The sequence below is a fragment of the Capricornis sumatraensis genome, chromosome 10, assembly GCF_032405125.1.
Source record: "Capricornis sumatraensis isolate serow.1 chromosome 10, serow.2, whole genome shotgun sequence".
Taxonomy (NCBI): domain Eukaryota; kingdom Metazoa; phylum Chordata; class Mammalia; order Artiodactyla; family Bovidae; genus Capricornis; species Capricornis sumatraensis.
Window position 1 is genome coordinate 88,332,577 of NC_091078.1, and position 24,763 is coordinate 88,357,339.

General features: G+C 51.3%; 1 protein-coding gene across 1 annotated transcript; it reads left to right on the forward strand.

The window, feature by feature from the left end:
• The first annotated feature begins 401 nt into the window (after positions 1–401).
• Positions 402–23,918, forward strand: FAM3D (FAM3 metabolism regulating signaling molecule D). Its single transcript, XM_068982747.1, has 9 exons — positions 402–414; positions 2,851–2,958; positions 8,117–8,134; positions 8,872–8,995; positions 10,310–10,368; positions 15,772–15,822; positions 19,359–19,443; positions 20,214–20,340; positions 23,807–23,918. Exons 1-9 carry the CDS (start codon positions 402–404, stop codon positions 23,891–23,893), a joined length of 672 nt encoding a protein of 223 aa, XP_068838848.1. The 3' UTR covers positions 23,894–23,918.
• The last annotated feature ends 845 nt before the right edge of the window (positions 23,919–24,763 follow it).

Below are 24,763 nucleotides of genomic sequence, written 5' to 3' on the forward strand. Positions count from 1 at the left end.
GGATGGACGTATAAATGGATGGATGGATGGTTGAAAGGATGGATGGACGTATAAATGGACGGATGGATGGATGGACTAATGAATGGGTAGATACATGAATGAATCAAGCCTCCAAGGGATGATGGCTGGCAGACTGCATCTTCCTCTGCGTCCTAATCTCTGCATTCCAAAACGGCATGTTGAATTGAATATGAAACTCCAGGGGCAAAAGCTAAGAGGAGGAAAAGGCAGAGAGGGAACAGACGGCACCAAACCAAAAGAACTACGACGCGCTGGGTTTTAGGAGCCTATCCCTCATCTTCAGTCTTGTTCGCTTTCACACCCTAGATACCAGTTTCCAATCTTATTTTCTTCTCTCCACAGACTGACCCTGACCCCCAGTCACTCTTCACCTCGACAGGATGAGACTGTCAGGTAAGGCCAGGCTCTGAGGACTCCAGGGTTCAAGGTTGCGGTCTGAATCAGGTTTGGGAATCGCTTTTCTGTCAGCAGTGTCTGCCCAGCCTGGACTCACAGCCCACTGGGCTTCATCTGTTCTCAGCTGGTCTGGCCAGAATTCCAGGGAAAAACCAATCCAGGGAGGGCCTGGAAGAGTGTAAAGAGGGGACTTTCTGCCTCGAGGCTAAGGGTTGCAGAAACTGGCCCACTTGGCTGGGAACATGGAGACTCACCCGCTCTGGGAAACACTTCACCCTGGCTGGAAATTACAGACAAAACATTTGTAGAGGGCTATTCTAGAATCCTGAAACCACAGGGCTGGGCACCAGGAGAGGCCTTTGCTCCAAGCTTCCACCCTCAGACTGTACCCTCTGTGTAGAGAGAGATAGGGGAACTGAGGCACCAAACAGGAAACTGACACCATTCGTTTGTATTTCCAAACACCAGTGAGGAAGTTCAGAGCACAACTTTTATTTATTTTTATTGAAGTATGTGTTAGTCACCCAGTTGTGTCTACCTCTTTGCAACCCCATGGACTATAGCCTGCCAGGCTCCTCTGTCCTTGGGATTTTCCAGGGAAGAATACTGGAATGGGTTGCTATTCCCTTCTCCAGGGGATCTTCCCAATCCAAGGATTGAACCCCAGTCTCCTGTATTGCCGGCAGATTCTTTGCCATCTGAGCCACCAGGGAAGCGCTGTTAAAGTACAGTTGATTTACAATGTTGTGTTAATTTCTGCAGTACAGCATAGTGATTCAGTTATATACATATATACACACATTATTATCCATATTCATTTCCATTATGGTTTATTAAAGGATATCAAATGTAGGTCCCTGAAGAACATGGGTATTATAGGCACCTTACTTATCCAGGTTCAGGTCCCACCTCCTGTCACTTACTAGCCAGTGACCAGATCTCTGAGGTGCAGTTTCCTCATCTGACAGCGGGGATAACCGGTAGCCTACAACACAGAGGGGACTGAGATAACGTGTGTCAATGCCGCTCGCCTAGCACCCGACGCAAAAGGAGGGCCAAATGATGCGAGCTGAGGCCCTAGAAGATGAGGGACCCCACAGACCTGAGCCCCACCCCATGGGATCCGGAGGGCCTTCTCCCTCGCCCCAAGTAGCTTGAGACCAGCATGAAGCCACAGCTGAATTCAGGGCTGAGGAGCAAGGGTGGTGTAGACGGAGGTCAGACGAGACCCGGCACCTTCAGAGCGCTGTGGCCGCAGACAGAGAGGGAGGTCAGGCACGGAGAGAGGGAACTTGCCTGAAGGTTGGAGTTGACTCTCAAGGCACAATGGGGGGCCTCCAGGGTCCTTGAGGTGGGCGGTGTGGTGCGGCCTGCTGCAGGCCTGGCAGAGTCACGAGGAGAGGGAGCAGACAGGGAGCTCCCGGGGCCCGGCTCACGTGTGTGGGAGAGAAGACAGGGAGCAGCCTAGCTGTGAGGCGGAGAGGCCACGTCTGGCAGGAGGGTGTGCGCTCCTGCAGAGCGCTATGTGTGGTTTGTGATGGCTTTTGGGGGGAGTTGATGGAAAACACAAGGGACCAACCCCACCCCCCCCCAAGCCACCCTAGAGGCCGCCTAGTCGTGACAACTACCGCATCCTTCCCCACCAGCCATGGGCTCAGCAGCAGGCATGTTACTCTGTCCACTCTGTGACTGAGAGGCTTCAGCTCAGAGGTGCTGAGCCCCTGCCCAAGGTCACACGGTAGTGGGTAGCCACCCCGAGCCTTCCTGCCTCTCAGAGCCGCAGCTCACCTGCCTCCTACTCTCTTGCCTCAGGCCTCCCCTCAGGGTGCTAATTCCCAGATCTCACCGCCTGAGACCTCACCCCTCTCCAAAAGGCTAAGAGGGGCCCAGGAAGTGTGTGTCTAAGCCTCCCTCCCAGCAGCCCCACCTTGGGGAGGGTCACGAGGTAACTTTGCAGCATGATCCCCCATTGGGTCATCACGTGGATTCACACTGGTCTTGCCATGCAGGCCGGGGACTGGTCCATGGTGTGGGCAGGCTCTGGACCTACAGCGTGGGGCAGTTGCTCCATTTTCACATGACGTTCAGATAAAATAAGGTTCAACCATGATTGACACACAGGATTAACTCTTCCTCTCATCCGTGCATTCAGATATGAAGTCGGTGAAGTTCATTTCCAAGGCTCCTAGCTTTCTTTTTTTCTTCCGATTAACCCCTGTGGAGTTCTGTGCTCACAAAATTCCCCAGCAAATTTGCATCCAGGAAAAAGATAGACTATGAATATGTTAATCCCTGTGACCCTCCCTCCAACGTGGGATCTTGGGAAGAGGTCTCACTGAGGGGATTTGGGAGGACGCGCGTGTAGTCTTGCCATGAGGCCTTGCCATGCGGTCTAGCGCTGTGATCTCAGAGCAGCATCTCCTTGCTCTGCAGGTCTACTTCGCTTCCTGGCCCTAATTTTTGCCATGGTTACCACGTGGCTCTTCATCCGCGAATATATCAACTTCAACATAAAAACCCTTCGCCTGCCCCGCTGGATAGGTGAGTGGGGCTCACTACTGGGGCAAGAGCTGGGGCCAGGGGCCAAGGGTCTAGTCCAGCCCTGGGTCACCCAGGAGGTGGCCAGACGTGGCAAAGGGCTGCCCTTGGGACCCCACACATTCAGGGTCAGGGAAGGGGAAACTGCACCCCAGTCCAGTGTCAGGAGGGCTGAGAACCCATGGAGAACAGAGAAGTGGTCCAAGGCCCTGGTCAGAACATGCGCCTGCATCAAGGACCATTTTGGCAATATGACCCAAGAAGGAAGGACAGAGGGAAGAAGAAAAGAAGGGAGGGACAGAGTGGGGGAGAAAACTGCCTGGGCCCTGAGCGCCTTCCACCCGCATTTGCTGTTCCTCTTTGCTCAGACCTCCCTGTGGCGGGTCCTCTCAGCCTCGGGCCTCTGCGCAAATGTTTCCTCCTCAAAGAAACCTTCCTGACCACCCCAGCTCGACCTGCACCTGCTCCTCCTCTTGTATTCTTTCATGTCAGCCTGTCCCCTTCAGATCATCATTGTGTTGTTTATTTATTTGGTTACTTCATCATTACCTATCTCCAGCTCATGCAATGTGAGCTTCCTGAAGGCCAGAATTTTGTCTTGGGTATATCTCTCTCTCTAACAGCTCAGATCAGATGCTCAGTAAACAGTTGATAAGTGAAAGAAACATGGATGGATGGAAGGATGGATGGATGAATGATGGACGGGCGATGGTTGCTAGCAGCTTTACATGTGTGGTCTCATTTGACCTGCATGAATGCCCCATGGGATGATTCACAGTATATTTGTGGCGTGGACTTAAGCATGACCTCATGTTGTCATTTTCTGTGTGGTCTGAGAAAAAGAGAAGCTCCGAGAGATTAAGAAACTTCCTGAAATGTCCCTTCTAGATATCAGAATAGGACTGGGAACCCAGGTCTCCCAGATCTAAATCCTTTCAGAGGAAGGAGAGAAAGGGAGGGAAATTTATACCTCAGGATTTGTCCTCCTTAAAAACCAAGAACCACCTCCACTGACACAGTCAAATGTAGTAACCTCTAGTGGCCCTAGCCAGCTCACGCCTTCACAGCAGTGAGAGGACAGGCACCCTGCCTTTATCACCAGCTCCCCACGGTGGAATCTCATCGGGCCCTTACGCCATCTGCTCCTTGCCCGGCACGCCCCACACCCGCTCAGAACAGTTCATACAGATACAGATACGTGGTGGCCACCAGGCCCGTGGGCCCTGGGCACCACTTTCACAGACCACAGACTGACTTGGCCGTGCTTCTGGCCTTGGAGGAGATCAGTGCAGATCAGTGCAGGCAGCTCGGAGCAGGAGTGAGCTATGGAGAAGACAGCCCCAGCTTGGGGTAGGAGGGGAGTGTTTGAAGGGAGCCCCCAAGGTAGTCTCCCTCTCAGAACTGAGCCACCCAGGGTGTGACGAATCAACACATCTCCTCAAGGTTCAACACGCAACCGCTCGGTGTTAGGCCCCCAAGACCCTGGAATGAGGAGCACCCCAGAATGTGGCCCCAGCTCAGGGTTTGAAGGGGGGATACAAACACAATTCATTATAGCATATAGAAAAATGGAAGTATATTAACATGACTGGAGTCTTGCAAAACACATACAGTGACTTAATGCATTAATATGGAAGCACATGTCTTACTGTAGCACCACATTTCCTACTGGTTTTGTTATTACCTTGGTGTATGGTTGGTTTCCTTTTTAATCCAATCCATTTTATTTTACACATTCAATAACTTGCTGCCTGGTAGAGTAAGAAGCACTGAGTGTCTCAAAAAAAGTGGGAATAAATATATTTGTAGGGGAGTTCATAGGCTTTCCCAGATCACCAAAGGGGTCTGTGGCACAGAAATTGGGCAATTAAAGATTTCCTGATTTGGCTGATAAACTGGGCAGGGTTCTTTCAGATGAGAATGATGAACCCCACTGTAAGTGGTTTAAACGAAGTGGGATATCATTTCGTGGGTCATTGGGAAGCCCAAGGTGTCGGATTTCAGGTGTGGCTGGCTCTAGGGTCTCCCACAAAGGCCCCAGAGTCAATCTCTGTGCCCTGTGCAAGAATAACCTGCACACAGTGTAGCTGAGATGCGCAGCCCAATGCAGACAGGCGGGGCTGCAGGAGTCAGGAAGCGACGCGCAGGCAGCTCAGCAGTGGCAGCGGCACAGTCCTGCCCCTCCCGGAAGCCAGGGCTCCCGGCTCCCAGCCAGGCCCTCAGGGCTCCTCTCACTGGACCTTCCCCACAGCCGCTGTGCAGGCGCAGAGGCTCAGCCCCAGAGGAGGAAACTCCACGCAGTTGGTCACACACCATCAGGCTCCAAGTCCAGTGGGCCTCACCACAGAGGCTTGCTTCTTTTCAGCCTTGACAGAGTCGTGTGTGTGTGTGTGTGTGTGTGTGTGTGTGTTCGCGTGCGTGTGTGTGAAGAGGTGGCAGCAGCAAGTCCAGAAGGACTCCCAGATAAAATGGGACTTTCAGCTCATTTCACCCCCTTGCCACGGGAGGGGGACTGTGCTTGGCCAGGCCAGCACCACTCTGATTTCCCTTCTTCCCCCCACCCCCACCCAGGACCCACCTCCATTATGCGGGCGAGCTCAAAACACTTGCTCACCAGATTGTCTTCTCTCCAACAGGTTCAGCCCACAAGAACTGTGAGTGTCAACTCAGCCCTGATGCTCTTAGAGTGAGGCGTTCCAGGGTGTCTACTCCCAGCCCTGAAGCTTTGAGAGAAACCTGGTTTCCCAGAGCCCGCCCAGCTTTTACTTCTTGGTCTGATGGTGCCTTGTGAAGCCCCCAAGCCCTGTGGCCCCTTCTCAGCCATTCAGACTCTTAGGCAGGCTTCAACTCTCTCCCTTCCCTGGTGCCCCCAGCCTGCAGTATGGACTGCAGCCACCCTGCCTCTGCTCTCTCATCCCCTACGTGGCTGGGAGCACCGAGGATACAGGCTGTGCTTATTACCCTACGTGGCTGGGAGCACCGAGGATACAGGCTGTGCTTATTATCCTCATTGCAGTGACCCCAGAATTGGCTTATGGCTCCTGCTTCAGGGCCATGCTGGGAACCACAAGGGCCCCAGCAGCAATCAGAAGGGGGTGCTGATTGTCTCTTTGGGTAGAAGAACCATGTGTGCTGAGAGAGGTGGAGCAAGTGCCCAGGGCTCCAGGAGGGCCACCCACTTCCAGTGGGATGGGGTCTGGGAAGGCCTCAAGGAGGAGGTGGCTTTTTAGCTCTTCCTTGCACAGGAGGTACCATGCTGTATAAAGGCCTAGGGGCAGGAGTGCTGGGACTCCAGGAGAGAACTTGCTTGCAGAGTCAGGTACGTGAGTATGGGAATGGAGAGAACAGTGGGAGGCCAGGAATGCTGGGTGTCGGAACAGCGTTTCACAATGACCCAGCTCCAGAGGTGCAGAGAAGATGGGGGAGGGGACATTTATGGTGATGATGACAGGGACTAAATGTCCACTGTGCCAGCACTGTATTCCGAACTTTCTGGGCACCTTCTGCAATCCTCACCACAACCCTAGGCAGCTGCTGTACATACCCCCATTTTATAGATGAGGAAACTGAGGCTCAGAGAGGTGAAGTCTCCTGGCCAAGGCAACATAGCTCTCAGGGGCAGAGTGGGAGTCAACCTCCCCTTGTAGTCTGGAGCCCACCCTCTCAACACACCTTAACAAGAGGCAGCAGCTCTGGGTCCCCCTCTCTATTCCTGATCTAAACCAATCCCCTCATTTTATAGTTGGCAAAGTGAAAGGGAGAGATTTATGGCAAGTCACACAGCAGATTCCTGAAACTGGCCCAGGTTCCCCCAGACCACACCCCTCCAGCAGTCAGCTGCATGCCCCGAGCAATAGCGCTGGGCTTCCCAGAGGGGTGGAACAGCTTAGGAAGCCCCCAGAACCCAAACCCACACAGCAAATCACCTGCCCTTCAGTGGCTGAGACCCCTGGGCCTCCTCTCCCACGTCCAGTAGCTTGACCATGAAGCCTGGATGGTCAGAAAATCAATTTGAGAAAAGCCTGCTAAGCTGGCCTGTTGACATCGGGTTTGTCAGACTCAGCGCAGGTGATCAGGCCCCGGGCCAACTCCAGGATGGTCCCCAAGGCCTGAAACAGCCCATCCAGCAAGATGAGACCCTCTGGACTCTAAAGTAAATTGGGCTTCCTGTGGGGGGGCAGGTGGCGGAGGTGGGGCCCCAAGACTCATAGGAGAAGAGGACCCCTCCCAGCCTCACCCTCCACCAGCACTTTTGGGGGGGGTTCTGTCCAGAGGGCTGGGCAGGGACATCTGGTTCACATGCCAGGCCCTCTCTCTGGACACTTCCTCGGGGACATCTCCACTCCCGGCCCTCACTCTCTGGTGATGATGTCCCGGTTGGAGCTCTGGTTACACCCATCAGGCGGATGTGCGGGAACTCAGGGTGGAGGGGTGAGAGCCTAGGGTGGGCATTCCACTCAGATCATCAGGGCCACCCACTCCACCAGGGGAGCCCTGGTGCGGGTGGCATTCACTCCTAGGAAAGGGCGCCTTCACCTACTCAGAGGCACCAGGGCCTTGCTGAGCTTGGCACTAGGGGCCGTGTCCCCCTCTTGGCAGAGGAGTGCTTGTTTCTGATTCCCACGAAGCCCTCCTCTAGGCTGGCAAGGGCATGGAGATCCTACTCACCCAGATGCTCTAGGTGATCATTCAGTGAGGACTTATTGAGTGCCTACTGTGTGCCAGCCACGGGAGTTATGGGGAAGATTTAACAAGACAGTAAAGAAAAAGTGCTCACCACAGTGCCTAGCACACAGCAAGGCCCTGGCATGCGCCGCATCTTTAGGAAGCCTGCGGGTCTGCTCCAAGCGCCCCTGACATGGCTCAGCTGGACGCCTGGCCTGGGGGCTGGAAGAGAGCGAGGCCGCCCGGCCACAGCTGTCCCTCTGCAGGTGAAAGCGCTGTAACTCCCCGTTTACTCAGTCCTCCTAAGGGCAACTTCCAAACTGGTAGGTGGTGTTAAAAAAAAAAACAAACAAACACGCGTTAATACAAGTTGGAAACTGCGAGGCTGACAGCACGCATGCCACCTCGGCGGCTGTTTGAGGGCCCGTCTGCCTCTCCTGCCTTCCACAGGGTCTGCCTGGGGAGGGCCACTTGGAGAGGATATAGGGCATCATAGCAGCCACAGAAACCAGAGGTCTCACCTGTTGAGTCCTCAGTGGGCTCCAGAGACCATCCAAAGCCCAGCAGGAGGTCCCAGAACCACCTGCCTAGTCCCTGTGAGTCCCAAACATAGTAGGTGCACGGAAAGTGAGTGACAGGAACAGCCAATAAGCTCTGAACACTAACCTGCACTCATTAAGCCCACGCACGACCCAGTGGGGAGGCACCATGATTAGCCCGTTTCCCAGCTGAGGGACTGGATGTGCAAGGAGGTTGAGGACTTGCTCAAGGAACCCTGGTTAGTGGGACATGTGCCCACTGCCATGCTGGGCCCCCAGGGACTTGTCCACAGGGGCCTCTGAGAGCTCGAAAGGCTGCTGTGGCTCAAGAGGAAGTTCACAGGAGAATCCCCTAATCACTCTGGAGACTCTGGTCACTAACCCACCACTCACTGTTCTGCACACAGCTGCCAGGGGCGTGGAGACAGCCAGGCATTGTGTCCGGGCTGAGGCTGGGATGGGAAGCCCGGAAATGAACTCTGGGTGGTCAGACACATGTTATCCTGTGTCTTTATGGGGTTGTTGGAGACTCTGTGGGAGCCCAGAAAGGGGCAAGTCCATAGACTTAGGTAGTCAGGGAAGACGTCTCTGGGAAGAGGCCCTTAGCCGCCCTCCACCCTCACTCCCCTACCCTCCCACCACACCCGCCCCCAGCGCCCCTCCTCCTCCAGGGCCTCCTGCCACCACCAAAGCTGCTGCGTTCCCTCCCCAGCTTCACAGTTGGTGAAGACCAAGTGTGGCCTCAGCAAATCATGCCCAGACAACTTCTTTGCGTTTAAAATCGTCAGTGGGGCCGCCAACGTCGTGGGCCCCACCATGTGCTTTGAGGACCAAATGTAAGTTTCTGGCATTTCATTACTTTCATGCCTTCATTTATCAGCAAGTTCAGAGGCCTCAGGGTAGCCCTGAGACCAGTGCACACCTTCCACATACTTCCTTTTACTCTGGGTGGGTTAGTCAGACATAATAATAATCCTGATGGCTTGCGAATCTGCCAGTGCCTTCCTAGGTGACTTGCAGCAGCATCTCCCTTGCACCCCAGCACTCCTAGAGGTGGGCGATAATTCTCCCCTTTGTAAAGATGGGGAAACTAAGACGCAGAGTTACTCAGCTAACCATTGGTAGAGCGAGATGTGAACGCAGGTCTGTCTGCCAGCCAAGCTGCTGGGCTTCCTGTGAGGGGTGTGCCTCACATGTTCAAGATCAAGGCCAGACGTCAAAGCCCAGAGGCAGCGGTGCCAGGGCTTGGGCCCAGGTGCAGGACAAAGACTGTGTGCCAGGCTTTCTAGGTAGGGCAGCAAGTCCACCCCACAAAAGAAGCCAGAGACAGGAATCTGGAATCTGAACCTAGCTCCAAATTGCTTGGGCAGAACAAGGAGACTTGCTGATTCATGTGCCCAAAAGCCCAGAGACAGTGGCCATCAGAAACAGCCGAATCAGTCTCAAGGCTCCCTCTCACAGCACCTTCAGCTCCGCATGCCTCTGCCACTGGATTCGGCTTTCTCTACTGAAAATGGACTTCTTTATATGGTGAAGGAGGGTGGCTACCAGCTGGATTGACATAACAGCCCTGTCTAGCACCCCACTGGGAAGAGCTTCCCCTTGTGAAGTAACCCTGTGAAAGTCCCGGGACTGGGGCTCATTGGCTGGCCTAGGTCACGTGACCACACTGGCCTGATCACTGTGATCAGCGGCACAGCATACTCGCTTGTCCAGGCCTGGGAGAGAGGTCAGTACTGAGAGCCTCCTGGCTAGAGACAGAAAAGGACAGTTTTCAAGGACACCAGAGGACAGGATACTGGGCTGCAGGAACACAGCTGGGCTCCCCTTGGGGACCCCAGACATGGCCGGACTCTGCGTTCCTCCTGCCCTGGGGAGACGGGCTGGCTGCTTCTCCAGCACCTCCCAGCCCCAAGCAGGGACCCTCCCTCTTCCCCGAGCAGACTGTTCTGGTCCAAATGTGCTGTGAGAGAATCCAGCCCACTGCTCATTTCCAGGAGAAAGCAGATGGCCCACATGATGCTGTGTATCCTCTGACACCTCTGCACTGCACCGTGTGGGCCCTCTCAGAGTTCCAGAGTCTGGAACACACAGTGCTCATTCCACACTCAGGACCAACGGTTGCCTTTTGTTTCTCTCTTTTCCTTTAGGATCATGAGTCCTGTGAAAAACAACGTGGGCAGAGGCCTGAACATCGTCCTGGTGGATGGTGAGTAGCTGACCCATTCCCAGACAGCCTCCAGCATTCTCCTAAGCCTGGCTGCGCCTGTGGGAACAGGTCTAAAGGACCAGGTCTACCCCACAGGCACAGCCAGGCCCCTGCCTGTGTACCTGTCTCAGGATAATCAGTTCAGTTCAGTTGCTCAGTCGTGTCCAACTCTTTGCAACCCCAAGGACTGCAGCACGCCAGGCCTCCCTGCCCAGCATCAATTCCCAGAGTTTACACAAGCTCATGTCCATTGAGTCAGTGATGCCATCCAATCATCTCATCCTCTGTCGTCCCCTTCTCCTCCTGCCTTCAGTCTTTCCCAGCATCATGGTCTTTTCAAATGAGTCAACTCTTTGGATCAAGTGGCCAAAGAACTGGAGTTTTAGCCTCAACATCGGTCCTTCCAATGAATATTCAGGACTGATTTCCTTGAGGATGGACTGGTTGGATCTCCTTGCAGTCCAAGGGACTCTCAAGAGTCTTCTCCAACACCACAGTTCAAAAGCATCAATTCTTCGGTGCTCAGCTTTCTTTATACTCCAACTCTCACATCCATACATGACCACTGGAAAAACCATAGGTTTGACTAGACAGATCTTTGTTGGCAAAGTAATGTCTGCTTTTCATTATGCTGTCTAGGTTGGTCATAACTTCTCTTCCAAGGAGCAAGTGTCTTTTAATTTCATGGCTGCAGTCACCATCTGCAGTGATTTTGGAGCCCAAGAAATAAAGTCTGACACTGTTTCCACTGTTTCCCCATCTATTTGCCATGAAGTGATGGGACTGGATGCCTTGATCTTAGTTTTCTGAATGTCGAGATTTAAGCCAACTTTTTCACTCTCCTCTTTCACTTTCATCAAGAGGCTCTTCAATTCTTCACTTTCTGCCATAAGGGTGGTGTCATCTGCATATCTCAGGTTATTGATATTTCTCCCAGCAATCTTGATTCCACCTTGTGCTTCACCCAGTCCAGCGTTTCTCATGATGTACTCTGCATAGAAGTTCAATAAGCAGGGTGACAATATACAGCCTTGACATACTCCTTTCCCGAGTTGGAACCAGTCTGTTGTTCCATGTCCAGTTCTAACTGTTGCTTCTTGACTGGATTTCTCAGGAGGCAGGTCAGGTGGTCTGGTATTCCCATCTCTTTCAGAATTTTTCACAGTGTGTTGTGATTCATACAGTCGAAGGCTTTGGCATTGTCAATAAAGCAGAAATAGATGTTTTTCTGGAACTCTCTTACTTTTTCAATGATCCAACGGATGTTCACAATTTGATCTCTGATTCCTCTGCCTTTTCTAAAGCCAGCTTGAACATCTGGAAGTTCAAGGTTCGCGTATCACTGAAGCCTGGCTTGGAGAATTTTGAGCATTACTTTACTAGCATGTGTCAGTCAGTCCGTCAGTTCAGTCGCTCAGTCGTGTCCGACTCTTTGCGACCCCATGAATCGCAGCATGCCAGGCCTCCCTGTCCATCACCCACTCCCGGAGTTCACTCAGACTCATGTCCGTCAAGTCAGTGATGCCATCCAGCCATCTCATCCTCTGTTGTCCCCTTCTCCTCCTGCCCCCAATCCCTCCAAGCATCAGTCTTTTCCAATGAGTCAACTCTTTGCATGAGGTGGCCAAAGTACTGGAGTTTCAGCTCAGCATCATTCCTTCCAAAGAAATCCCAGGGCTGATCTCCTTCAGAATGGACTGGTTGGATCTCCTTGCAGTCCAAGGAACTCTCAAGAGTCTTCTCCAACACCACAGTTTAAAAGCATCTATTCTTCAACGCTCAACTTTCTTCACAGTCCAACTCTCACATCCATACGTGATCACAGGAAAAACCATAGCCTTGACTAGACGGACCTTTATTGGCAAAATAATGTCTCTGCTTTTGAATATGCTATCTAGGTTGGTCATAACTTTTCTTCCAAGGAGTAAGCGTCTTTTAATTTCATGGCTGCAATCACCATCTGCAGTGATTTTGGAGCCCAAAAAATAAAGTCTGACACTATTTCCACTGTTTCCCCATCTATTTCCCATGAAGTGATGGGACCAGATGCCATGATCTTCATTTTCTGAATGGTGAGATTTAAGCCAACTTTTTCACTCTCCTCTTTCACTTTCATCAAGAGGTTTTTTAGTTCCTCTTCACTTTCTGCCATAAGGGTGGTGTCATCTTGCATATCTGAGGTCATTGATATTTCTCCCGGCAATCTTGATCCCAGCTTGTGCTTCTTCCAGCCCACCGTTTCTAATGATGTACTCTGCACAGAAGTTAAATAAGCAGGGTGACAATATACAGCCTTGACAGACTCCTTTTCCTGTTTGGAACCAGTCTGTTGTTCCATGTCCAGTTCTAACTGTTGCTTCCTGACCTGCATATAGGTTTCTCAAGAGGCAAGTCAGGTGGTCTGGTATTCCCATCTCTTGAAGAATTTTCCACAGTTTCTTGTGATCCACACAGTCAAAACCTTTGGAAAAGTCAATAAAGCAGAAATAGATGTTTTTCTGGAACTCTCTTGTTTTTTCCATGATGCAGCGGATGTTGGAAATTTGATCTCTTGTTCCTCTGCCTTTTCTAAAACTGGCTTGCACATCAGGAAGTTCACGGTTCACGTATTGCTGAAGCCTGGTTTGGAGAATTTTGAACATTACTTTACTATCGTGTGAGATGAGTGCAATTGTGCAGTAGTTTGAGCATTCTTTGGCATTTCCTTTCTTTGGGATTGGAATGGAAACTGACCTTTTCCAGTCCTGTGGCCACTGCTGAGTCTTCCAAATTTGCTGGCATATTGAGTGCAGCACTTTCAACAGCATCATCTTTCAGGATTTGAAATAGCTCACCTGGAATTCCATCACCTCCTCTAGCTTTGTTCATAATGATGCTTCCTAAGGCCCACTTGACTTCACATTCCAGGATGTCTGGCTCTAGGTGAGTGATCACACCATCATGATTGTCCAGGTCATAAAGATCTTTTTTGTATAGTTCTTCTGCATATTCTTGGCACCTCTTCTTAATCTCCTCTGCTTCTGTCAGGAAGGATATGCTTTTCAGGAAGACACACTGCTCCTGTGAAACATGACCCCATCCTAAAGGCCATCCCAGCTTAAATCAACACACGTGAAACCACAGGGGACAATGTGAGGCCACAAGCTGAGTGCACACCTCCACTCATTCATCAGCAGGGTGATGGCAGCTACTGCAGGCCAAGCCCTGCATGCATGGGGTTCTGGAAGTCAGCTGTGAACCAGGACAGAACTTGGCTTGATGTGTAGGCGTCCACGAGGTTCACAGACTATCAGAAGGTGGTGAGCACGTGTGGAAGACAAGGAAACACAGCCCTGGGAATGGGACATAGAGCTGGCAGCGGAGGTAGTCAGGGAAGGCTTCCAGAGGGAGGTGATGGTCAGCTGAGGCCTGATGGGAAGTAGGGAGTGACCAGGAGAAAAGAGGGAGGCACCTTCCAGGCAGTGACATCACTGTGCAGGGTACACGGAAGGGAGGAGAGGGGCGTGGGGGTCCACACAGGCTCTGTCTGGCTGTAACACGGAAGCAGGCTGGTGACAGGTGAGGCAGGGCCAGAGAATGAGGGGCTAAGTGTCCTACCAAAAAGTGTGGACCTGAAGCAGAGGGAACTAGGGAGTCTCGAAAAGGCTTTGAGTAGGTCCTGAGGGCCCAGTCCTGCACCCAGAAACCTGCTTCCAGCTTGGAATAGGGAGGCTGGAAGCAGGGAGACACAGGGAGGCCAACAGTCTCACTAACCCTGCATCTCCAGTAGGTGGTGAGCAGGCGGCCGGCTACAGGCCAAGCCTGAAACAGGGACATGTTTCGGGAGGGATGGGCCTCCCTCCCCACCCCTCACAAAGCCCAAAGATGAAAATAACCACTGATAATACTGTGCGCACTTAGTTGCTTGGTCATGTCTGACTCTTGCAGCACCATAGACTGTAGCCTGCCAGGCCCCTCTGTCCATGGGATTCTCTAGGCAAGAATACTGGAGTGGGCTGCCATTTCCTTCTCCACTAAGGGCTATCATTTAGGGAGCACGTACTGTGTAATGTGTTCCAGCTATGTCACTGACCTTCTTCTCAATGCTAACAGGGAATGCCATGCTCAGCATCCCCATTCTGCAGGTAAGAAACGAGCTCAGAGAGACACAGGATACACAGCCAACAGAATCAGCTAGATTTGAACCCAGATCTGGCTGACTCCAGGTCTTAATCACTCAGCAAAACTGCCCCCTGGACTAGAGATGTCTCCAAGCACGTGTGCAGCGCCCCCTGCCGGCCAGCTGTGGAAAATCTGACACAACATTCTCAGGGCCTCTGGGGTCTCCTCGAGCCAGAACAAAAGGATTGCTAAAGATAGTGGTTCTCAACCTTTTAGACAGCAGGGATTCCTTTGAGAAACTACCCAAACTACACCTCCTTCCCCTAGGTCCGGAAAAATTAATAAATGCATGGGATCACAAAAGCAATTTCACAGACTCCCTTCCAAGAGCCCCAGGTGAAGTGCCAGGAGGGACTGGGACACTAGTGGCTCCAAGAATTCAGGAGGAGCTACAGTGAGAGCCTGCCCCTACCCGGCAGAAGAGCTGCCACTATCCAGGCCCCTGTCGCCACCCTCGTATCAAATCCGCAAACAGAATTAGAGGGAGAGGGCAGTGACAGCGAGGATAGAGCTGCCATCCCCTCTGCAACACCCCCATCTAGTGGCCAAAGGTAAGAATTGCATGTTCCTCCGGAACACCTGATTTCCTGTAGAATCTGGACCGTTTGCAAAGCCCACAAACGCAATCTGGGTCACTGCACTCAGGACACTGAGTACACGTCAGCCCACTGCAAATCCCTTTGCCTTCAAGAGTCGGAGGATTCACACTGCAGGCTTCCTAGTTTAGGTGAGAATAATAACGATGACTGTATTTTCTTAGCTACAATTTTGCAGGTAAGATTTATATTGCATGCTCATAATTTAAATACATCTCATTTAGTTCCCACATACCATAGTACCAATGCAAAAATTCAGGTCAAATGCTAATTCCTGCATTAGGAAGTGGCAAGGCAGAACATCAATCTAGATTGGTTGGATTCAGTTCAGTTGCAGAGATCGTCACCACTGTGTACTTGTACCTCTCAGATCAGCCCAGTGGTTACAGGGCACCTAATTTAGCCCTAGGGCTTCCCTGATCGCTCAGTTGGTAAAGAATCCGCCTGCAGTGCAGGAGACCCTGGTTCAATTCCTGGGTCAGGAAGATCTGCTGGAGAAGGGATAGGCTACCCACTCCAGTATTCTTGGGCTTCCCTGTGGCTCAGCTGGTGAAGAATCCCCCCGCGAAAAGTAGCCATTTTCCACACAATGACAGGCAGAATGACATGTTACAGCAAATAATAATTCTGCTCTCTTATCCCTTAGGAAACAAGGGAGCGGTGCTGACGCAGAAATCTTTCGACATGTACTCTGGAGGTAGGCCCCTCTGTTGGCCCCGAAGTTGAGGGTGGGCTGAGCTGCTGCCTGTGGCATGGAGGCCACTCGTGTGCCAGGGAACTTGGCTCCTATTTTCAGAGATACAACCAGACAGTGGCAGAAGGGGCAGGGGGGTGGAGGGCCATCCCACTGCCTTTGAAACCCCTTGCTACTGTCTCACTGGGCTCTCCTGGATGCAGACCCTAAGACCAGGATGTGAGGAGGTACTCTCAGGGACCGGCAGTAGGGAGTGGAGGAGTGAGCCGGGGAACGGAAGTGCAGCCAGTACAGGGCGTTATCCAGCCAGGGACCACTGTGGGAGCTGGTGCCTCAGAGACGCTCCGAGGGGTGAGAGAGCTGGCGTGCTCCTACCCCTGGTCCTTGGCTCTTCTCAGGCTTCTGGCCTGCCTCAGGGCACAAGGGAGGATCTGGAGGCCAGAGAAGACCTTCAGGCCAAGAAACGCTGGTGCTGGCAGTGGGAGGCCAGGGCGCGGGCACGCAGGGTGGCTCCTTACAGACAACAGAGGCCTGGGCCCTGCGAGGACTGGCTTCTGCCAGGACAGGTGAACTGAGCTCGGCCTCCTGTCGGCACTGAGCTTGACTCAGTGTCCCTCCCTGTCCCTGCAATCATAGGGCCAGCTTGGCTCGGGCATCAACGTGCTGAGCATTAGATCGCCCAGCCCAGAAGCTTCTCACAGAGCGCAGGGCCCTGCTGCTCTCAGCCAGCTGATTTCTTCTATCCTCAGTCTCCCATCTCTACCTCCATCTCCAGGGAGAACCTGCCTCACTGCACCCACCTAAGTCCATGAGCCCAAGTGGGGAGACACCACCAAGCAGGAGAGAGCAGGAAGCCCTCTTGGCTTTGCACACAGAACAGGGGCTGAAATGTGGGAAATGGAACTCTGACGCCCAGAAGTGATGGCAGACGGTGTTTGGATAGGCGACCAGTGGCAGCATCCTTAGGGACAGAAGTGGGGACCCATGCCATAGGCTCAGGGCTCCCCACCATGGCCCTCTTCCAGCCAAGTCCCACCTCACAGATAGGGTCTGCAGGGCCAGAGGGTGTGCCCCCTGGAACCCGCATCAGGGCCCATTCACTCCTGCTCCAGGCGTGCCCCCACACTGCAGACATGCCCATAAGACTGAGGGCGGCCCGGCGGTGACTGCTGCTGGCGGGGAGAGTGGCAGTGATAGAGCGTGGGCAGGCCGGGCGGGTTGTCCAAGTGCAAGCGTGCAGGGCCCCTCCCGGAGCAGGATGGAGTGGGGGGCGGGTGAGAGGAGAGGGGCAGACCGCAGACTGAGGGCAGGGGCCTTCCTTTGTTCTCCGTCCAGGATCTTGCAGATAGTCAGGGTGGCCGGGGCCAGGTTATGGAAAAGGTCCAGCGTCTGGATTCAGAGATTTCAGTCTGTGAGACCCGAGGCGGGTGACATCTCTTGAACGTCAGTTTTGTTATCTATAAAATAGGGGTCGCCATAGAGTCTACTTCATGAGATGGATGTGAGAATTAAATGATACTCTGCAGTAATCAGGGGGAGGGGCCCAGAGGGGCTTCACCTTCCTCCACCCCCCTCATTCCATCACTGTCATTCAGAAGCAAGACAGTCATCTGTCAAAATGGAGAGGGAAAAAAATAAAAGGATAAACCAACTTTTGTAGTGCCTTATTATAAACATGGATGTAACCATAAGTCATGTATGGATGTGAGAGTTGGACTGTGAAGAAAGCTGAGCACCAAAGAATTGATGCTCTTGAACTGTGGTGTTGGAGAAGACTCTTGAGAGTCCCTTGGACTGCAAGGAGATCCAACCAGTCCATCCTAAAGGAGGTCAGTCCTGGGTCTTTATTGGAAGGACTGATGCTGAAGCTGAAACTCCAATACTTTAGCCACCTCATGCGAAGAGCTGACTCATTGGAAAAGACTCTGATGCTGGGAGGGATTGAGGGCAGGAGGAGAAGGGGACAACAGAGGATGAGATAGCTGGATGCCATCACCGACTCAATGGACATGGGTTTGGGTGAACCCCGGGAGCTGGTGATGGACAGGGAGGCCTGGCGTGCTGCAGTCCATGGGGTCGCAAAGAGTCGGACATGACTCAGTGACTGAACTGAACTGAACCGTAACTGATGGGGAGCCAGAAACAGAAGCCTTTTGAGAGCAAGTCACCCCTTCCCACAGGAGACCAAAAGAAAAAAGAGAGAGATGGTGACTTTTCAGAGTGAGAAGATAGTTATCAGAAGGCACACTTCGTTCTTCCAAACATCCGCTCTTCCTCCCAGACAAGAGCCAGATTTTGATATCTGGTGACGGCTCAAACAAATGAGTGTTTCTTTCAGAGCTCCCACTTTTGTCTCAAGAGTCGAAGGGCCGCTGTGGTCATTGACTGGAGGCCTCCATGTTACAGACAAGTTGGCGGCTGGGCTTGCTTGGGGGACTTGACTTTGCCTCTGAATTCAAGGGAGCCCCACAGAATTAATAAGAATCAGGGCAGCTTCCTGGGCACACAGCCTGTGAGCAGGGCGGTCACACAGGGCCTCTTGCTTAGAAGAAACTTGATTCGATGCTCCGCCTTCACTGTCTTGAAATGATTAATAATCTTTGCACAAAAGGTCAACATTTTCATTTTGCACTGGACCCGAAAGATCATGTAGTCAACCCTGCTAGTAGTTGCCACTCTATTATAACACACGTACTGTAAGCCCAGAGGCATCATCACCTTTGATCTCTACAACAATGCTCTGAGCAGGGCTATTAATCATCCTCGTTTGACAGCTGTAGCCCCAGCTTTGCCTACCATTCAGGAGCCTTCTGCATAAGTGATGTTGTACCCAGGGTACTATTTGCACTCTCGGTATGTTCATTTAAATCAGCTGAGTCTCTCTTTTTTTTTTTTTTAACCTAAATAAATAGATCTTAAAAGGAAATTATATCACTGCCCTAAGTTGAAAGCCATTATCATTTTTTATGTAGGGAAGGTGACCATAAACATAAGCACAACAAAAAATAATTATCTGTCACTGAAGCAAGCTGCATGCTGATGCCTCCCCAGGTCCTGTGCGCAGACCTGCTCTCTGTTCATTCCAGAGATCTCGCAAGTGCGGGCATGCACTGGAGATGCAAAGAGAGACTTGCTGCTTGACCTAAGCTGAAGAGTTGTTCTCTCTGTAACCAGAGTTTCCCAGTGGGCACACCCTCTAAGTCGGCACAGACAAGCTGGGTGCATCTGAAACAGTGTAGAAGGGGGCAGCTGGCAGTGTGAAAAGAGCCCAGGGCCCTCGAGAGGACTGTGCTCAGACCCTGGGTGGGAGGTAGACCCCCAAAGCTCTTGCCCCAGCTGCAGCTCAGAATCTCTCAGGAAACACTCAGTAGCCAGAGGCCCCAGGCCAGCTGAACGAGGGTGCCCTCACTCTCTGCAGATGGAGCTCATCGTCCGGCCCCCCGGACCCCCCAGGATCATTAGGGCCAAAGGAGAAGATGAGGATGGCCAGCCATCTTTCCCCTAAATGACCAGCACCTCGTTTTTCGTTTCTCCCCCAGATGCTAGCCTCCTGGCAAAATTCCTTAAAGAAATTTCCGGGGACATGCTGGTGCTGGTGGCCTCTTACGATGACCCAGGGACCAAGTAAGTGGGAACCTCCACCTGCACCATCCCTGATGATGCCAGGGATGCACAGACAAGGGGGAGAAGTGAATCGAACACTTACTTTATGCAAGCCCTCTCCCAGTATCCTGCGGCTCCAGCTTCTGGCAACTTCTCCTAAGGAACCAACCAGACAGGCACACAAAGAGATGTTCTGGGGGATTCATGACAGTTGTAGTCACAACAGGGAAAAAACAGCCAATTAAAATACGTTAGTTAAAAAAAAAAAATGGCCACCCTCTCTGTCTGGTAATAGCCAATTGGTGACAGAAATCATGATGTATGGCAACATAGAATGTATTATTATATAGACATAAAAGAGAAAATACTGCATCAGAAATTATGATGTAGAAAATATTTAAGGATCTGGAAGAATGTTCACTCTTTAGCATTAATTTTAAAAAAAATCAGGTTACAAAAGAGTCGGTATAATCCCACAGTGCATGAGGGAAAAAAACGAAGGAGAGATAATGAAATTTTACAATGATTATGTCAAGGGCAGGTGAGACTGTAAGTCATTTTTACTTTGTGAAGTTCCATATTTCCAAGTGAACCTGCATTATATTTGTAAGCAAAAGCAGGACCATTTTAACTCCTCTCCAGCCTTGCGGGGTGACTTTTGGAGGGGTGTCCTGGCTGCTCCCCACTCAGAGCTCCTCATTGCCACCCACACTGGAGGTGGGGTGGAGGGGAGCCCAGGAGATGCTTCCCTTCTCCCATCCCTTTTCACCATCCTCTCTGGTGCCCTGCAGGATGAACGATGAAATCAGGAAGCTCTTCTCCAACTTGGGCAGCACCCACGCGAAGCAGCTGGGCTTCCGGGACAGCTGGGTCTTCTTAGGGGCCCAAAACCTCCAGAGTAAAAGCCCCTTTGAGCAGGTGAGTTCCTGGCAGCCTCCTTGTCCCAGTGAAGGGGGGATGAGGGGTGCAGGGGACGATGCCAGGGATGGAGAGACAATGGCTGGGGTGGCTCGGGAAGAAAACACAGGTCAGTGTGAGGAGAGCCACCCAGCTGTTGTTCACCCCAGAGGTCAGGGTGTCCCGACTGGCTCCTTCTCCAGTAGGAAGCAGCCTCGCCCATTGTGCAAGGAGGTGGGTCCTGTATAACTACATAGATAAGTAGATAAGTACCAAAAAGGAGAAGGGAAAGGGGGGAAAAGATGAAAGGAAATTCAGGCGTGGAGGAAAGGGAAAGGAATGTGGAGATGAAGCTCCTGTGATGTGACGGGGGAAGGGGGAGTCCAGAGCCGAGAGTGGATGCCTAGCTTCTGGTCCCCGCTGCAAGACCCTCCTCCCCACCTGTAAAGGAGCAGGTCTGGCCAGGGGAGCCCCAGGTTCCCTTCTAAGTTCCCCGTGGAGAGGGTGAGCTTGCACAAAGAAGGAGACACAAAGAGACTCCCCACATGAGTATGTGGAGGTGTCAGGAGGGACCCATGATCTGAGCTCCACAGCCAGTACCCAGGGGGCGGCCCAAGCAGAGGGCACCTGGAGGCACCCAGCAGTGGGTCTTGAGGTGCACTCACCGGAGGAAGGGAAGTCAGTGGAGGGGTGGGGGCCCCAAGGAAATGCTGTGCCTTGTCCCCTCCAATGCAGTCATCTGTGCATCCCCAGCTCAGAGCAATTCCAAAACCTGGGAGAACTGGCCAGGCCTCCCCAGCATGAAGCTGGCCAGTTTCTGGTGGTGAGAACATTCAGCTTTGCCAGGACCCAAGACAGGAAGCTAAGGGTCAGGCATATGGGACCACTGAGGAATGCAAACGCTGGCCTGAAGGCAATGGGGAGCCATGGTAGGCTTAAGCGGGAGAGTGACCAGATCAGACTGATAATAAGAAAGAATGTATTCAGCAAGTGCTTGCTCTGTGCAGGCACGTCTGAGCAAGTGACCTGCAGGGTCTTATTTAGCCATACAGACAGTGATCATGCATCACATCTCACAGACGGGGATCCAGAACCTTGGAGACGTTTTAACCGGCTTGCTCTGTGATAGGGACGCATGTCTCATCCAGGTCTGCAGCCTCCCCAAAGCCTTCCTGTCCCGATACTTTCAGAATGGCCTCTCTAGCTGTGTAGAGACAGCACTGCGGAAGGGGCACGCGTCTGAAGGAGGCCTGGAGGGGGCGGGGCTGCGGGAGGCAGAGAAGGGGCGGAGTTGAGCACCCAAGTGCAGAGCTCCCGGGAGGTGGGCGGGGAAAGGGCTGAGCCAAAGTGGGCGGCACGGAGTCTTGCCTTGTTTGGAAAGTGTTGGTCTGGTTTGTATGTGTGTCTTTCCAAGAGAACGTATTCAGGTAGTCAGAAATTGCTTTTTTTTTAAAAAAAGGAACAGTTTAAAGTAGCTTCACCCTCTAGGGGCAGGAGCTCCAGAGTGCCCCTGTGCGCGGTGCCGAGGCAGGACTCCCTAGGAAGAGGCTTGACGAGGCACTGTTCCTCTTTAAAGCGCAGCTTCCAGACCCAGCAAAACTGGGCCAGATACAGCAAAGGGGAAGCACATAAGTAGAGAAAAGTCAGCACCACCTTTTCCCTGGTTTCTATGATCAGCTGGCTGCAACCCAACACCCAAATATGAACCAAAGACCCCAAACTGACTAAAAGCATCCTGTCCTTTGTTCTCACGCTTGGAAAGCTGGGTTTTAGAGAAGCCGCACCTACAGTTTGGTTTTTCTTCCTAAAGGAAGGTTAGTTGGCCATAGTTCCTAGGTTAGTTAGCCATAGTTATCCCACTGGGAGAGTTTTACCATTTACATCTTTCTTCCACAAATTAGCCTGAGCATTTTATGTTTTTTATTTTTTAATTTCGTAATATATCTATTTGTTGAAGTATAGTGTTCCCGGTACACTGCAAGCAAGCTGATTCAGTTATACATATGCACATATATTATTTTTCAGATTATTTTCCATTATAGGTTATTATAAGATACTGACCATAGTTCCCTGAGCTATATAGTAAATCTCTGTTGCTTGTAGCATATCTATTTTTTTAATTATGAATCTAGCATTCTATTTATACTAAGTCAAGCAAATAGAGTCAAAATATCATAAATTTTTTAGTCAGGCAAAAATTCATTAAGTTTTCTAAGATATATAGCTCATACATACTATTTGTATATGTGTATACAAAAGCTCTTCTACCACGCTTGATAAAAGCATGAGCATTTTTAACACAGTCTCTTTTTTTAAAAAGAGCTTTTATTGAGTATAATCGCCTTACAGTGTTGTTACTTTCCCCTGCACAGCAAAGTGAATCAGCTATATGTGTACATATATCCTCTCTCTTTTGGATTTCCTTTCCATTTAGGCCCCCACAGAGCACGAGTAAAACTCTCTATGCCATAAGTAGGTTCATTTTAAACATAATCTTAACTGATTGTATGCTCTTTACACATTTCTTTTTAATATTAATTAACATTACACAGTGGTTCCACCACTTGCCAGCTGGGTAGCCACAGGCAGTGACTTTGGTCCTCTGTGCCTCAGTTTTCCCATCTGTGAGCTGGGATGATAACAGTGGGCACTTCTTAGGCTACCGTGAGGATTAACTGCGTAAAGTGCTTTCTGCCTGACATAGAGCAGGCATTCATTAATGGCTAGAATGCTTCTTTTTTTTTTTTAATTGAAGAATAGTTGATTTACAATGTTGTGTTAGTTTCCACTGTACATCAAAGTGATTCACCAAAGTTATACATATATACATAAATCCTTTTTCATATGCTTTTCCATTATGGTTTATTACAAAATACTGAACATAGTTCCCTGTGCTATAGAGTAAAACCTTGTTGTTTATCCTGTATATAATAGTTTGCAGCTAGGATGCTGCTTTTTATTCTTGTGGTTATTATTTTAATTTTGGTTAGTATTATTTTTTATTCAGTATTGATTTACTGATAATGGGAATATTAAAGGCAGAAAAATGAAAGAAAATCTATTCACAATGCATGAATATATATTCTATTATATAAATATATTTTACTTAATTCGGGAATTTGCCTTGTTTAATTTTCAGATTTTCTCTAAGTTTGTGTTAGGGGTTAGTTGTTATTATTATAATAATTATTATTGTCGTTTGAGATGTCCTAGCGGGGCTGAAGCTCTTCAAGCACCACTTCCCCAGTGCTGGCGCCACCCCCCTCCACCCTCCAGGGCATGACAAGCAGTGACTAGACTCTGAAACCTTGGGCAAGTTGTCCACCAGCCTCAGTTTACCTGTTTGTGAAATGAGCTAGAAATATCCTGCACTCCCCCACCCCCATGGGGAAGTGGTAAGGATGAAATGGAGCCATTTAGGTTTACAAGGCAAGCGCAGGCACGGGTCCTAACACAGTCGGTCTCTCTCTGTCTTCTGTCTCTCTAGTTCTTAAAGAACAACCCAGAAACAAACAAATATGACGGCTGGCCAGAGCTGCTGGAGCTGGAGGGCTGTGTGCCCCGGAAGGTATAGGGTGGCTGTGGCCCTTCCTGAGCTGGGGCCCAAGGCTGCTCCTGCCCAACCTAGGAATGGGAGGCCAGAATCACTGCGAGTCGGATGGGCAGGAGCTGACAGACGCAGAGAAGTGGGAGCAGCCATGGGACATGGAAAGTGCTGAGGGCCCTCCAGTGCTCTGCCGGCTTCCTCTGCTGGAAACAAAACCCTCCTGGGTAGACGCATCCTCTCCGGAGTTGGCCAGCGTCCGCGGGTCTTCCGGAGCCGGCTGTCTGTGGAGAGAACAGGTGTGCTTTCCCTAGAGGGACCGCTGAGTGTCGCTCCCGGGCGAAGGGCAGGACAGACTGCCTGCACCTGAGCACAATTAAACTTTATCTTTGATGATTTCGAACCAAATTTCCCACCCCCTTGCTGTGCAGCACTTCCCAGCGGGGTGGGAATGGACTAGACAGGGTTTGATCAGCCCCGTGTTCCCACAGGTCAGCAATGGTGACAGGCCCCTGGTTAGGCAGCTGGAAAGGAGGTTGGTTTTATAGGGATCTCATTTAGATATGAAAGCATATGTGGTTCCCAGCATGAGATGGAAGAACCCCAGGAGCAGAGAGGGCTGGAGGGCCAGACACAGAGAACACGGTCTTCCACTGCTGTTTGAACGAGAGCTGCAGAAAATCCAGAGCTGGTGAAGCGGGGCACACGGGGAGATCTGAGAAAGGCTGGAAGGAACAGCCAGGCTGCAAGGCTTCGGGGAAGACATCCTGGCTATCTCTGTGTGGGGATTTCGAGTACAGGTTGTTTATCTGGGAAGTGATTCTGGAAAACACCCATAATGGGCAGGGAAGTAAGACGGAAGAGAAGGAACCCTAGCAGGGGTGTATTGTCGACTCAGCT

Bases quoted from the DNA above. Each gene is read 5' to 3' on its own strand.
- FAM3D (XM_068982747.1), top strand. The intron at 8,996-10,309 runs GTAAGTTTCTGG...CTTTTCCTTTAG, and splicing joins ATGTGCTTTGAGGACCAAAT to GATCATGAGTCCTGTGAAAA. The intron at 15,823-19,358 runs GTAGGCCCCTCT...TTTCTCCCCCAG, and splicing joins TTTCGACATGTACTCTGGAG to ATGCTAGCCTCCTGGCAAAA.